Source organism: Lithobates pipiens, unplaced genomic scaffold (genome assembly GCF_037356315.1).
Source record: "Lithobates pipiens isolate NorthernLeopardFrog02 unplaced genomic scaffold, aLitPip1_a1.2 Scaffold_16, whole genome shotgun sequence".
Lineage (NCBI taxonomy): Eukaryota > Metazoa > Chordata > Amphibia > Anura > Ranidae > Lithobates > Lithobates pipiens.
The window spans coordinates 384,877,255-384,890,855 of NW_027507748.1; the positions used below are offsets into that span (position 1 = coordinate 384,877,255).

Here is a 13,601-nt window from a genome sequence, read left to right on the forward strand (position 1 = left end):
TCAGAGATGATTGAAATGTTTGAGTATTTCCAAGGCTCTCTGGCGCCCCACCCACCTCTGGCCACATGTGATATTGCACGCAATATAAGTAAATGCGGAACAAATTATCTTCATTTCCATTGACTTCTATGGGGAAACACGATATGCGAGTGCTTTGGATTACAAGCATTCTCCTGGAACGGATCATGCTTGTAATCCAAGGTTCCACTGTATATACAAACATCATATAGGCGGCAATAAAAATAAGTAATATAGAATAGTATAGACATGATTGATGTAGATGGTGAACTGAAGTAGTCACTGATGCAGGTGTGTGTCTGCATCCTAAATTTTCTAACGTGTTTTGTGTATAAACACACATCAGGGGCGACAGTTCAAGAGTATCTATAAAGAATAAACATAATTAATCTCATACGGCACTAAACCTAAACAGGAAAAGGCAAATATGCCAGTCCTGAATATCTATAAATTATTAAATGCAATAAAGTATGGTGAGTGTGGGGCCAGGGCCAGAAGGGTAGTCAGTCTAGGGAGGTACAATAGTGAGTAACATAGGCTGCCTGCATGCATTTCTAGGCTGCAGCCACATGAACAAGGTGTTCATTAACACTGACTTTTCTATTACAGGGGGTCCCCAGGTTACGAACAAGTCGAATTTGTTTGTAAGTCAGAACAGTATAATTTTGTTATTTTTAATATTTTTCTTATTCTTTACTTTTTTAATTACTTTTTTATTTTATTAATTGGATTATTATTTCTTATTTTTTTTATTTTTATAATTCCCTGTGTGATAGCAAATGGAGGCGACAGGTTCTCTTTATTAACCCTGTCACCTCCAAAACAGGAGTCCTAGCACTGTGCTATATTTCCTGTCACAGCTGAGAGGGGAGGAGCACTGCTCTCCCCTCTCACTGTTTACATCAGCGGCAGAGACAGGAGACAGCAGAGAGAGGTATGTGGGGGGGGGGGAGGAGGACACATTTTAAATCTGGGTCCAGGCATGCCGGCCGCGGTGCACCTCCGCAGGTAGCAGCACAGGATATACTGGGGATCTTGGAGGCTTCACTAGGCTGCGGCTACGACGGGCAGTGTTGGTGGCCTGGCAGGCCACCGGACCATACCAGGCCTGTGGATGGGCAGGCAGGATGAAGAGGGGGGGTCCCTTAACTTCACAGCCAGGCCAGGAACAGAGGAACGGCTCACTCCAGAAAAATAATAAATGCACATTTTTTTTTTTGCAGGTAAACAAAAATGTGAATTTATTATTTTGTTTCTGGAGTCTCTAAAGCATTGCAGCAGTGATCAGCAGATCGCTGGTGCCATGCAGATCTTCTGCAGACCTGTCTGTGTATCTGTGTGCCGATACATTGTACGGGCAAGCAGATACAATTTGACAGGAAGACTCAGTGCACTACCACAGCGCATTGGTAGTTTGTTGAAAACTACAAGCCGACAGCCGCAAATGTTGTCGGGACTTGTAGTTTTCCATCCACAGAGGACTGTGAAGTGGCTGGAGCCCCACTTGGCTGTTTTTTTTTTTTTTTTTTTTTAAATTGTGACACCTAGCGGGGTAGAAGATCCCCCCTAGCTGTCAGAGGGGAGAGCGGGGCCGGTCTGTTCGTAACATGGGTGTATATGGTTGTAATGCATATATTTTTTACTATGCTTAAAAGATAATTGTTGCAGAGGATCAGCGGAAATCCACTGAATGGCTAACTGAAGTAATTCCCTTATACAGTGCATCCGGAAAGTATTCACAACACTTCACTTTTTCCACATTTTATGTTACAGCCTTATTCCAAAATGGATTAAATTAATTATTTCAATGGGAAAGAAGTTTGTTTGAAATCTTTGCAAATTTCTTAATTAAAATAAAGGAAAATCCCATGTACATAAGTATTCACAGCCTTTGTCATGACACTCAAAATTGAGCATCCTGTGTCCACTGATTATCCTTGAGATGTTTCTACAACTTGATTGGAGTACACCTGTGGTAAATTCAGTTGATTGGACATGATTTGGAAAGGCAAACACCTGTCTCTATAAGGTCCCACAGGTAACAGTGCAAAAACCAAGCCATGAAGTCTAAGTAGACCTCCAAGACAGGATTGTATGGAGGCACAGATCTGGGGAAGGGTGCAGAAAAAATTCTGCAGCATTAAAGGTCCCAATAAGCACAGTGGCCTCCATTATCTATAAATGGAAGAAATTTACAACTACCAGGACTCTTCCTAGAGCAGCCGCCCAGCCAAACAGACCGATCCCGGAGAAGGGCCTGAACTGAAGGGAGGTGACCAAGAACCCAATGGTCACTCTGACAGAGCTCCAGCTTTTCTCTGTGGAGAGAGGTGAACCTTCCAGAAGAATAGCCATCTCTGTAGCACTCAAACAGTCCTGTATGGTTGAGTGACCAGATAGAAGCCACGCCTCAGTAAAAGGAACATGAAAGTCCTCCTGGAGTTTGCCAAAAGGCACCTGAAGGACTATCAGACAATAAGAAACAAAATTCTCTGGTCTGATGAAACAAAGATTGAACTTTTTGGCCTGAATGGCAAGCGTCTTGTCTGGAGGAAACCAGGCATCGCTCATCACTCAGCCAAGCCATCCCTACAGTAAAGCATAGTGGTGGCATCATCGTGGCAATGTTTTTTTTAGTGGCAGGAACTGGGAGACTACTCAGGATCGAGGCAAAGATGAACGCAGAAATGTACAGAGACTTCCTAGCTAAAACCTGCTCTAGAGCGTTCTGGACCTTAGATTGGGGGTGAAGGTTCATCTTCCAACAAGACAACGACCCTAAGCACACAGCCAGGATAACAAAGGAGTGGCTATGGGACAACTCTGAATGTCCTTGAGTGAGTGCTTGAGTGACCTAGCCAGACCTAATCTGAAAATGGCTATACATCGATGCTCCCATCCAACCTGATGGAGCTTGACAGGTCCTGCAAATAAGAATGGGAGAAACTGCCCAAAATAGATGTACCAAGCTTGTAGCATTATACTCAAAATTACTTGAGGCTGTAATTGGTGCCAAAGGTGTTTCACCAAAGTATTGAGCAAAGGCTATGAATACTTATGTACATGGGATTATATTTTTCTTTTTTCTTATTAATAAATGTATAAAGATTTCAAACAAACTTCTTTCATGTTGTCATTATGGGGTATTGTTTGTGGAATTTTGACAAAAATAATGAATTTAAGTAATTTTGGAATAAGGATGTAACAGATGCACTGTACATACCGACCTCCTGGGCACGTGGTTGTCCACATAAGTTTGACAAGATCTGGTCTCCCCGGCTCTAATTGCAATCTACCACCACACCCATCGAGTGATATCTCCTGTGGAATTGTACTTATTCTATGAGGTAAAATGCTGCCATGTATGAGGAATGATGTGACAGCGAAGAGCGGGACAGGAACACTTTATAGTATTACGTTTATTGCCCACAATAAAAGTACTTCAATGAACTCTGATTGGACCATCTTTTACAAATGTTTTACTTTATTACACATTTCCTAAAAAAAAAAAAAATTTACTTTGGGGATGTGTTGCATCATTTGGAAGCTAATGCATTTGCAAAGCAATGGCAGGTACAAATATCGAAACGGTGGAATCATCTGACTGCATAACCACCCACCTCTCCATTTTCAGCTGTTATATTAGGAATGGCCAGCATAATTTTGTTGTGAATTGTTGTTGGATCTTGCAGCCAGTTCTTCACCAGATAGGTGATGCTGGTTGTGTATTTTGTGAATTCTATTTTAATATAAAATGGGTATCCAAGGAAATAAGGTTCCTGTTAACCTTTAACTGAACCTAGGATTTTTTTTTATATACCGTATATACTCGAGTATAAGCCGAGATTTTCAGCCTCTTTTTTGAGGCTGAAAGTGCCCCCCTCGGCTTATACTCGAGTCATCGCTGTCTGTCTGCCCGATCAGCGTGTCGAGCAGACAGACAGCGGCCATTCTAGGATTCAAAGGCCGCGCCTCCGTCTCCGCCTTCGCCTGTGATAGGCGGAACACTGAATTTCCCAGCAGTCTGTGTTCCGCCTATCACGGACGTCCTCTCATCCTCGTCCGTAGTATGAGGATGAGCGGACGTCCATGATAGGCGGACCACTGACTGCTGGGAAATTGAGTGTTCCGCCTATCACGGACATCCGATAGGCGGAACACTCAATTTCCCAGCAGTCAGTGGGAAATTGAGTGTTCCGCCTATCACCGACGGAGGCGCGGCTTTTGAATCCTAGAATGGCCACCGACGAAGAGCTGCGGGACGGGCCGGGACGCAGGCCGGGACGGGACGCAGGCCGGGACGGGACGCAGGCCGGGACGGGACGCAGGCCGGGACGGACACAGGCCGGGACGGACACAGGCTGGACGGACACAGGCAGGCTGGACACAGGTAGGCTGCACGGACACACACACACACACACACACACACACACGGATGCATGCACACACAGGGATGGATGGACACACACGGATGCATGGACACACACACACACACACACACGGATGCATGCACACACACAGGGATGGATGGACACACACACACACGGATGCATGGACACACACGGATGCATGGACACACACACACACACACGGATGCATGGACACACACACACACGGATGCATGGACACACACAGGGATGGACGACACACAGGGATGGACAGGCATGTCTCACCCTCGGCTTATACACGAGTCAATAATTTTTTCCAGTTTTTTGGGGGTAAATTGGGGACCTCGGCTTATATTCGGGTCGGCCTATACTCGAGTATATACGGTAATAGCTGTTAATGATAATCCCATCACTCCATACAAGAACAAATTATCATTGCTTGTCTAGCAATGATTTGTTAATCTTCATTTGTTCTCAGCATGAGCCCAGACACAAACAGCTATATTCATAGCTATACTACCTTCATAGAATACAAGTATAAGGGTATGTAAAAAAGATCTATTGGTGATCAGATTTCCCAACAAACTATAATATAGAATAATAGTGAAGCATTTTGTTTCACAATTGTTTCTTTTACATATTTTTTGATATGAGCATTATTTTTGAAAGTGTGATTACATTGATTTCATACATTCAGAATCAGCTTAATGTTGATTCTGTGCACTAACCTTCTAAAAAAATACATTAAATAATGTACTTTTGTTATGTATTTTTGGGTAGGGGATTGCAAAGGTTTTTGGAAACTGTTTTTGGAACTGTCTGTAACAGGAAAATCGTCTTGGAAAAATGGCACACTTTTTTACGTATGTTAATTGAGGCTCATTAGATCCTGTGTTACCTTTTTAGTAGTAATTAGTTTAATAACGATACCAATCATTAGTAAGCTAATGGATAGAAGCAATGCTAGTCCCCTTCGGATAATCAGCTGTTTAGTGGAGAGGATTTCACCTACAACATTAGTTGTTTCCATTGGTAGATCATCTTTTAAGTCCAGTTGCTTTGTATGATCTTCTCCAGGGGCCATGTCATGAGAGGCAATAGCAATAAAGCTGGAATCAGACATTGCTGTGCCCCCTGTAATACATCAGAGATATAAAAATATTAACATCATTATACGTTGTGGCATATTTGGGGCATATTTTTACCCACAGACAGCCCCCACCCCCACCCCCACTCCGGTCACCTGTTACAAAATAACACAAAATGGACCTTTCCCCCCTTTCCCATCAGCATTAATCTCTGACTGCTGATGTAAAACCACCTAACACTTTTTCTTTAACCACTTAAGGACCAGAAATACCGTATGTCCCCTAATGACCAGGCCATTTTTGCGATGCAGCACTGTGCCGCTTTAGCTGACACTTACGCAGTTATGCGACATTGTACCCAAACAAAATTGATGTACATTTTTTCCCCCACAAATAGAGCTTTCTTTTGGTGGTATGTGATCACCTCTGCGGTTTTTATTTTTTGCGCTATAAAAAAAAAAAACTATAATTTTAATATTTTTTACTTCTTGCTATAATAAATATCCCCTAAAAATATAAAAAAAACAAATTTCTTCATCAGTTTAGGCCGATATATATTCTTCTACATATTTTTGGTAAAAAAAAAATTGCAATAAGCGTATATTGATTGATTTGCGCAAAAGTTATAGCATCTACAAAATAGGGAATAGATTTATGGCATTTTTATAGTTAGTTATAGCTAGTAATGGCGGCGATCTACGATTTATAGCGGGATTGCAACAGTCAGATCAGACACGTTTGACACATTTTTTGGGACCACTAGACATTTATACAGTGATCAGTGCTATAAAAATGCACTTACTGTGTTAATGTCACTGGTAGGGAAAAGGTAACACTAGGGTGCGATCAAGGGGTTAAATGTGTTCTCTGCTAGGTGCTTCTAACTGTGTGGGGATGTGACTTACTAGAGGAGGAGCCAGATCTCTGTTCCTACTTAGTAGGAACACACGATCTGTCTCTCCTCTCCTGATAGAATGGGGATTTGTGTGTTTATACACACACACATCCCCTTTCTGACTCTCGTGCCCCAGTCAGATGGGAGCTTTTCATCATATATTCCGATCATGTGTATGCCCCATCGGGCTTTTTATGTTGAAAATTCTGATGGACCTAGAAAGAGAACATGTTCTACATTTTTCAGACGGAACCAATTCCTATCGGGAAAACCGTTCGTCTGTTTTCTGTTCCCACATACAAAAAGCAACGCATGCTCTGAAGCAAGTACAAGACAGAAGCTATTGGCTACTGGCTATTGAACTTCCTTTCTCTAGTCCCATCGTACGTGTTGTACGTCACTGCATTCTTGACTGTCGGACTTTGGTGTGATCATGTGTATGCAAGACAGTTTCAGTGGAATTCCATCGGAATTCCGTCGGAAAAACCTTCAGAGTTTATTCCGACGGGAAAACTGGTCATGTGTACATGGCATTATTCAGGAATATGCCTAATGATGGTGATCCTTTTGGCCTACTTCTGGGCTTTTAAAACCATTTGTCCCCAACCCCCTCTGAGTGGATGTATTCAATGCTCTATTTTAAGGGGTTGAGATTTTTTAGCTGCCTGCAGTTTGGCTTTATAAACATTGGCCATACACCCTAGGTACCCAGGCCTAGTGAAGCTACTAGAGTAAAGTAGAGTAAAAGGTACTGATAGGTTTTTTAAAAGATACTACCCATTCAAACCTTATACTAGGGCTGGCTATACATGGATTGTTTTTTTTTTTTTTGGTCAGATGGTGAGCCGATTGAGAAAAAGAGATTCCCCATCTGCACAAACAAGGTGGATGGAGGAATCCTCCCCCACTGTGATATTGTATTTTGACAAAAGGGACTCCTCCAATTGACTGCGGTTGCTGATTGAATGAAAATTTTCCAACAGTCGACTTTTCTTGAGGGGGATCGGTTGTAGATGGATCTAAATTTGTCAAGTTCAGCAGGAAATTTTGTGTTCAACTTACCATATTCAGATTTCAAAATATCTTTTTTTGAACTTCTTGAGTCAGGTACCACCAGTTTCACTCCAGCTCTTATTTTAGCCTAGCAAAGTAAAATGTATAGTTGGGTGCAATTAGTACACATATTAATCCATCATACAATATATTTTAAAAGAAGTATGGATTTTCAAAAAAACATTGTACTTTCCTAAGTGGATGTAGCATTGAGCCGATGCTGCATCTGCCCCATGCTGCTGATTGCTCAGTCCTCAGTATTGTGTGAGCAATTAGCCATGGACTATCAGTCTCTGGCTCTCTGCTCTGTACCTCCCTGGACTGTGGAAGGGTTGGCACAGGATCTCATTGTATCGCTGAGAGGTTGAGCCAGGTGCCGGTCCCGGCATCTGAATGTATTCCAACCATATGGTAGGGATCTTTTCAGAGCACGGACTGGCTCTGTGATGCCAGCAGACAATAGGCTTCAGCATGCAATGATGAGCTGGAACTAGGGCTGGAAAATTAAAGATTAATTCCTCGATTAATTGTTAATTTTTTTGATCGATCAAAATTCTTTTGATCAGTACTCACCTCTCAGCCGGCTTCCGGTCTTCAGGGAGTTCCATCAGAGATCCGGTGACGTCATGGACATCAATGTCACCGGACTCCAAGTGCCTCCACCTGCTAACGAAGGGAAGGGGGAGGAGTCTGGTGACGATGTCCGTGATGTCACCGGACAGCTTGGACAGTGATGGTAAATATGGATGTGGTTAACTGGGATCATTCAGTGAGCTAAGTGTAGGCAAATTTGATAACCTTCGTTTTTAACATTGTTGTAAAAAAAAACAACAAAATGTAAACACTCTGGTATGTCTGCGTGGCTGGCTAAAGTGATGCCTACTTGCCTACTATAAGTGACTGCCAGTCAATATACTAGATAAGTTTTATAATTAAAGTTAAACTAACTTTCTATGGTTTTGTTAAAGTTTAATAAAATAAATTACTTATGTCAGTGCTACAGTTTGAATCAAAAACTTATTTGTGTGAACTGTGAAGTTAATTCATGGATTGTGGAAACTAACTAGTGTCGGGTGATTGTATATAGTGTATACCACATTTACCACTAATGCAATGCAAGGAGATCAGCTAAATGTAGTTGGATTTGTATGCGTGTTATAATTAATCAAAATTAGTCGATTAATCGATTTTTTTTTTTAATCGATTAATCAAATGTGAAAATTTTAATCAGTAACATCCCTAACTGGAACGTATGGAATGGTTGTGGTATGTAGTAAAATGGTTCCAATAGTTTTGACACACCACCAGGAAACAAATACCCCTGCATCGGTGTTGTTGGTAAAGGGAAAAATTAGGCTGCATCATTGTTGGTAGGAAAAAAACTGCTGCTGTGTCAATGGTATGAGTCTAAGGAGAATGAATAAGGCATTTGTGTTGGTGGGATTGCTATGGGGGCAGCTGTGTGGGCTTCCAAGCTGGACTATGTGCATCACATACACAAACTCAGTGCCGCTTGGCCACACCTTCCACTTGCTGCTCATAGGATTTTATCAACAGCAACAGGAGCCAATTGCCCTCACTGCCTCAGCAAAGCCTGTGAGAGCAGAGAGAGAGCCGCTACAGACAGGCACAGCGCTGGGTCGAGATGGGAATCAGGTATGTATTGGGGGGGGGGGGGGGGGGTTAGGGGGGGTGATACAGCTACTGGGACATTTATTCACCCATTTTTTTCAAGCCCATTGTTAGACTGCCTCCATTAGCCCAGTCCAACCAAAAGCCTTGACAGTTTCCCAAAGCATCAACCCCATGCAGGCTGCCATTGGGAGAGAGTGCTTACCTGGCTGGCTGTATTTTGGTCCAGCCTGGAGGGAGAGCAGTCTTCTGGCTAGGTTCAAATGCTGTGCCAGTGAAAGGGGGCAGGCCAGGGGTGTTACAGTATGGCATGGCGTTGGTGCAATGGATTGGATCCATCAGCAAGGGAGCCACCCGTACTGAGGTGGTGTGTTCTCAGTGGCAGTAATTTTCTCTTCTTCCCACAGTAGGCTGCTATTGGAATCAGAAGAGAGTTGAATCCTCCCTCCAGCAGCTAGTGAGGCCCTTCTTACTGTAATAACACTGCCGTCACTCTTGTCAGTGAGGCAGCTGAAGAGCAGAGTGGCCACAAGCTCCCAATGTGCCCTCACTCTACATTGTAGCAACATTACACAAACCCCTTTTTCCCTCCCCCCCCCCCCCCTCCCCGCCGGTCCACACATTGAGTATCAGCAAATTAAGGAAAATACTGTACATGTCATTGCAACTTCCAGTGTACTGATTGAAAATCTAGAAACAATCCAATCAGCTTTCTAAGCTATGTAATGTGAAATGACCCTCTATTCCCAGATGAGTGATTAGTTCTGCATGGGCAAAGAACAGGTTCACTTTAGGCCAGACTACAGTCCTTAAATGAAATAAACTCATTACCTCTTCACCAACCTTGTCCCAGTTCATACAAAAGATATAGGGTATATGGATGCAAGTTTGCAGCAACATTGGACAAAGCATTCCAATCCATAGACCTTGAAAGACAAAACATGCATTTGAAAAACATACAACTACTAGCATCAAATGCTATAACTGCCTTTTAAAAAAAATGATGAATAACAGTATATTAGCCAGTATTTAAAAAATATTTTAAATAATGTTGTATTAGATACCTATTTACCTTAAGAATAAACAATGGATTATTTAGAAATCTTCCTGCAAAATAGGATTATACTTGGAGGCACATTTATTTGCCAATTGCTGTAGCTAGACTGTTTCGAGATACCTGTGGTTCCTATGGAGTCCTATTTTAGTCTCATAGTCAGATATTGGTATACCTAAGCCCTTGCTGCTAAGTATTGTTACATACTACTATTACCATGTGGGATCATTGAAGAATACCACACGCAGGATATACAGCTGACTAGGAGTACCCCACCACCCAACTGTTTTACTGGCACTATTGCGATTTTTTTGGCGCATCAGGACCCACCTTTGGAAACCCTTTGTTGTGTGGACATGAAGAGCAATCATTTGTGATGATTGTTGGCTCTCTGATAGGAGATGGAATGGCATATACAACTACCAACTTGCACAGAAGTGGGGTCTTCATTGGTAATCAACAGCTAGTAGATCTTGTTTATGGCATAATCTAAACCACTTTCTGGACCGGGTTTTTCTTCTTTTTTGTATAACTGTCTATTTTAAAAATAGAAATTCTACTTTATTCTTGCACCTTCCAAAACACATAACAATTCCAGGGAAAAAGCAGAATCTTCGTATAAAAATTGTACACAACTGTACATCAAAAAAAGAATTACATGAAAGCAGCTTACGCATCCACCAAATGCATCAACCTTTGGGAACTGACGCAAAAAATACTGCGTCGTTGGTACATTACTCCCTATAAGATATCCAAATTTGCCCCCACTGCATCTCCACTTTGTTGGAGACAATGTCAACACCCCGGCACCTTGTACCACATCCTTTGGGAGTGTCCTAAAATACGGACACTTTGGAATAGGGTGTTTCACTTGTGCTCACAAATAGCACAATTTCCCATCCCCGCTGACCCGGCACTGGCCATCTTATTTCTAAATATTGATCAAATACCCCAACCAGCCAGAACGATTGTTTCCCATATTATACTGAGCACCAAACTGGCCTTAACGCGCCACTGGAAAGATCTTAACGCACCCACGTTCGGGGAAATTGTCATGACTACCAACACACATGCTATGTATGAAACCCTGTTTGCCTCAACCCAAGGCAGGCTCGGCGTGGCCAGAGCTAATTGGGAAAGGTGGACTGACTGGTTTACTAATTCTAAACTGATATGATTGTAGAGTTGCAATAACTTAGACTTGTGAAGGATCACGAGGTCATCTGTGTTAAAACTCCAAAACTCAAGCCTTTCTTTTCTCTCTTTATTCTTGTTCTACTACTTTACTGCCTTTTTTGTTCTCTTCTATTCTTCATTTCTTCCATCTTTGTTTTATTCTATACTCGTTGAAATCTTGGGTGCTCTTCACCCGCTCTATATTCTTATTTTACCTACAAGCCATATTACGCTTACCCGGATACAGCGCAGTGGATGTCACCTGATTTGTTTAATGTCTCCGGGGTGGGTGGAGGTCTTCCCCCTCTGAGCACAGTGAGTACCCACTAGGGGTGCCGGAGGGGGGGCCTCTTCTCTTCTCCACACTGGGGAACAGACTGGATATATAGGCCATCCTTATTATTATCTTCTGCCTATCGTTCTGATAAACCAGCTGTGATGTACTTCTGCTCTTAGATACCTTCTCTACATTATATATCCTGTGCGTGTCTTATGTGCTTCATATTTATATTGTAAGTGAAATTTTGCTTCACCATGTATGTAGGTATATCTCTGTTACCTTATGTTAAAATTTTCAATAAAAAATTTATTGCAATTAAAAAAAAGAATTACAATTTAACAACAAGGTAAGACATATATACCAAACTATTCACCTATTCCTCCATGCAAATGTAGCCCTCTTTTTTTGGGAGGGGGGGGGGAACTAGAACCTTTGCTAAGTGGAAGTGTGGGTTTGATAATAAAGTTGGCAGTGCCTCCACCCAGGACAGAGCCTCTTGCAATTAAACAGAGGCGAGCTGGGAATGGGAGGTTCCAAATGTGGGGGTATTGCTCAGGTGTGGTGCTTACCAATGAGTTCATTCCAGCCAGAAAATACGGTTTAGGGCTTGTTGGTTTACTTATTTTAAGGAGAAAATAAAAAGTTCCACAGAATGAAAGGTTACCCTTGCAGGGGTTTCCACCATCATGTCAAAGCACAAAAATAAATGATGTTAGCCTCTCAGGTCGCTCTTGCAGCCATCAGACCATTAAACAGCACCCACCATGCTCCTTTATAAATGATAACTTAGGGCAGTGATGGTGAACCTTGGCACCCCAGATGTTTTGGAACTACATTTTCCATGATGCTCAACTACACTGCAGAGTTCATGAGCATCATGGGAAATGTAGTTCCAAAACATCTGGGGTGCCAAGGTTCTCCATCACTGCCTTAGGGCAGGTTCCTCCAGAGCTTGCTAGGTGTTCCTTGAGCAATAAACAACTTCTGCCTCTCTGCCTCTCACATACGTTCCCACTGACACCAATGTTTTTTTAGCTATCTGAAAGGGGGTAATACTTTCCAGTGACCACAAATGTAAGGAGCATTCACTAATGCACCATGAGCTGTTGCTATAATAAGATTTAGCAGACATTCTCTGAGACTGGAAAGTTATTTCAAGGGTTCCTCTGTGTTGAAAAGGTTGAGAAAGGATACCTTAGAGTAAGGAAAGCAGTATATGGTGATGTCCTTACTGGTGAAGGGTGAGAGAAGCCTCAGTTGCTCTACACTGTATTCTCATTGGATGCCTATTTACGGGACATTATTTGTGCACTAGTTTGTTTTCCTACCATTCCTTATCCTATGACTATAGCAGCCAGGGGCGGACTGACAACTCATGGGGCCTCCGGGCATTAGGAGGTTATAGGGCCCCCAGGCTTACAAATGGCCACAACGTGACAGCCATATTTTTGACGCAACATCAATGTGGGCATACCCATGTGGAGGGCCACCAACCTTGGCGACATGTGAAGTGGCAGGGGATCTAAAGCTGGTGACCCAGTAAAGGCACCAAGAGCCTTTAATGGGCAGTACCACCTTAACAACATAATGGGCCCATGGGCCCCCTACCAGGGAGATGATGACCTGCAGCAAGCATAATGCACCATGGCGAGCGATGTGTTCCAGTGCACTCCGATGCATTTTTACTGCGTTCCAGTACAGTCCATTGCAGGAAAAATGCAGCATGTTTTTTTTTTCTGGAACTTAAAAGCCCTGGAACTGACTGCACTGGTATGGACTACGCCATTACAAACCATATAATCTACTTTATAGGCATTTTTGATGCAGAAAAAAAACACACTGGACTGCATGTGGTGTGAGCTGGCCCTTACTGAGGCTACCTTACAGAAGAACTTAATTAAAACCAGCAACTGTTGAGACAATGAACACCTTGGTCAGCTCTATGTACAGTATAATGTACAAAGTAAATGGGTCAGGAGTAAGTAACAAACAAAACAATATATACAGTACAGCAGTC

At 42.5% G+C, this 13,601-nt stretch overlaps 1 protein-coding gene across 1 annotated transcript in view; it reads right to left on the minus strand.

Moving 5' to 3' along the window:
* Positions 1–4,797: 4,797 nt before the first annotated feature.
* LOC143983030 (multidrug and toxin extrusion protein 2-like) overlaps positions 4,798–13,601 on the minus strand; it is a 197,111-nt gene continuing 188,307 nt past the window's right edge. Inside the window, exons 15-17 of the mRNA XM_077482257.1 lie at positions 9,906–10,000; positions 7,452–7,530; positions 4,798–5,540 (exon numbers count right to left, since the gene is read on the minus strand). Coding sequence (XP_077338383.1) covers positions 5,275–5,540; positions 7,452–7,530; positions 9,906–10,000 — 440 coding nt within the window. The 3' untranslated portion in view covers positions 4,798–5,274. The remainder of the gene's footprint in view (positions 5,541–7,451; positions 7,531–9,905; positions 10,001–13,601) is intronic.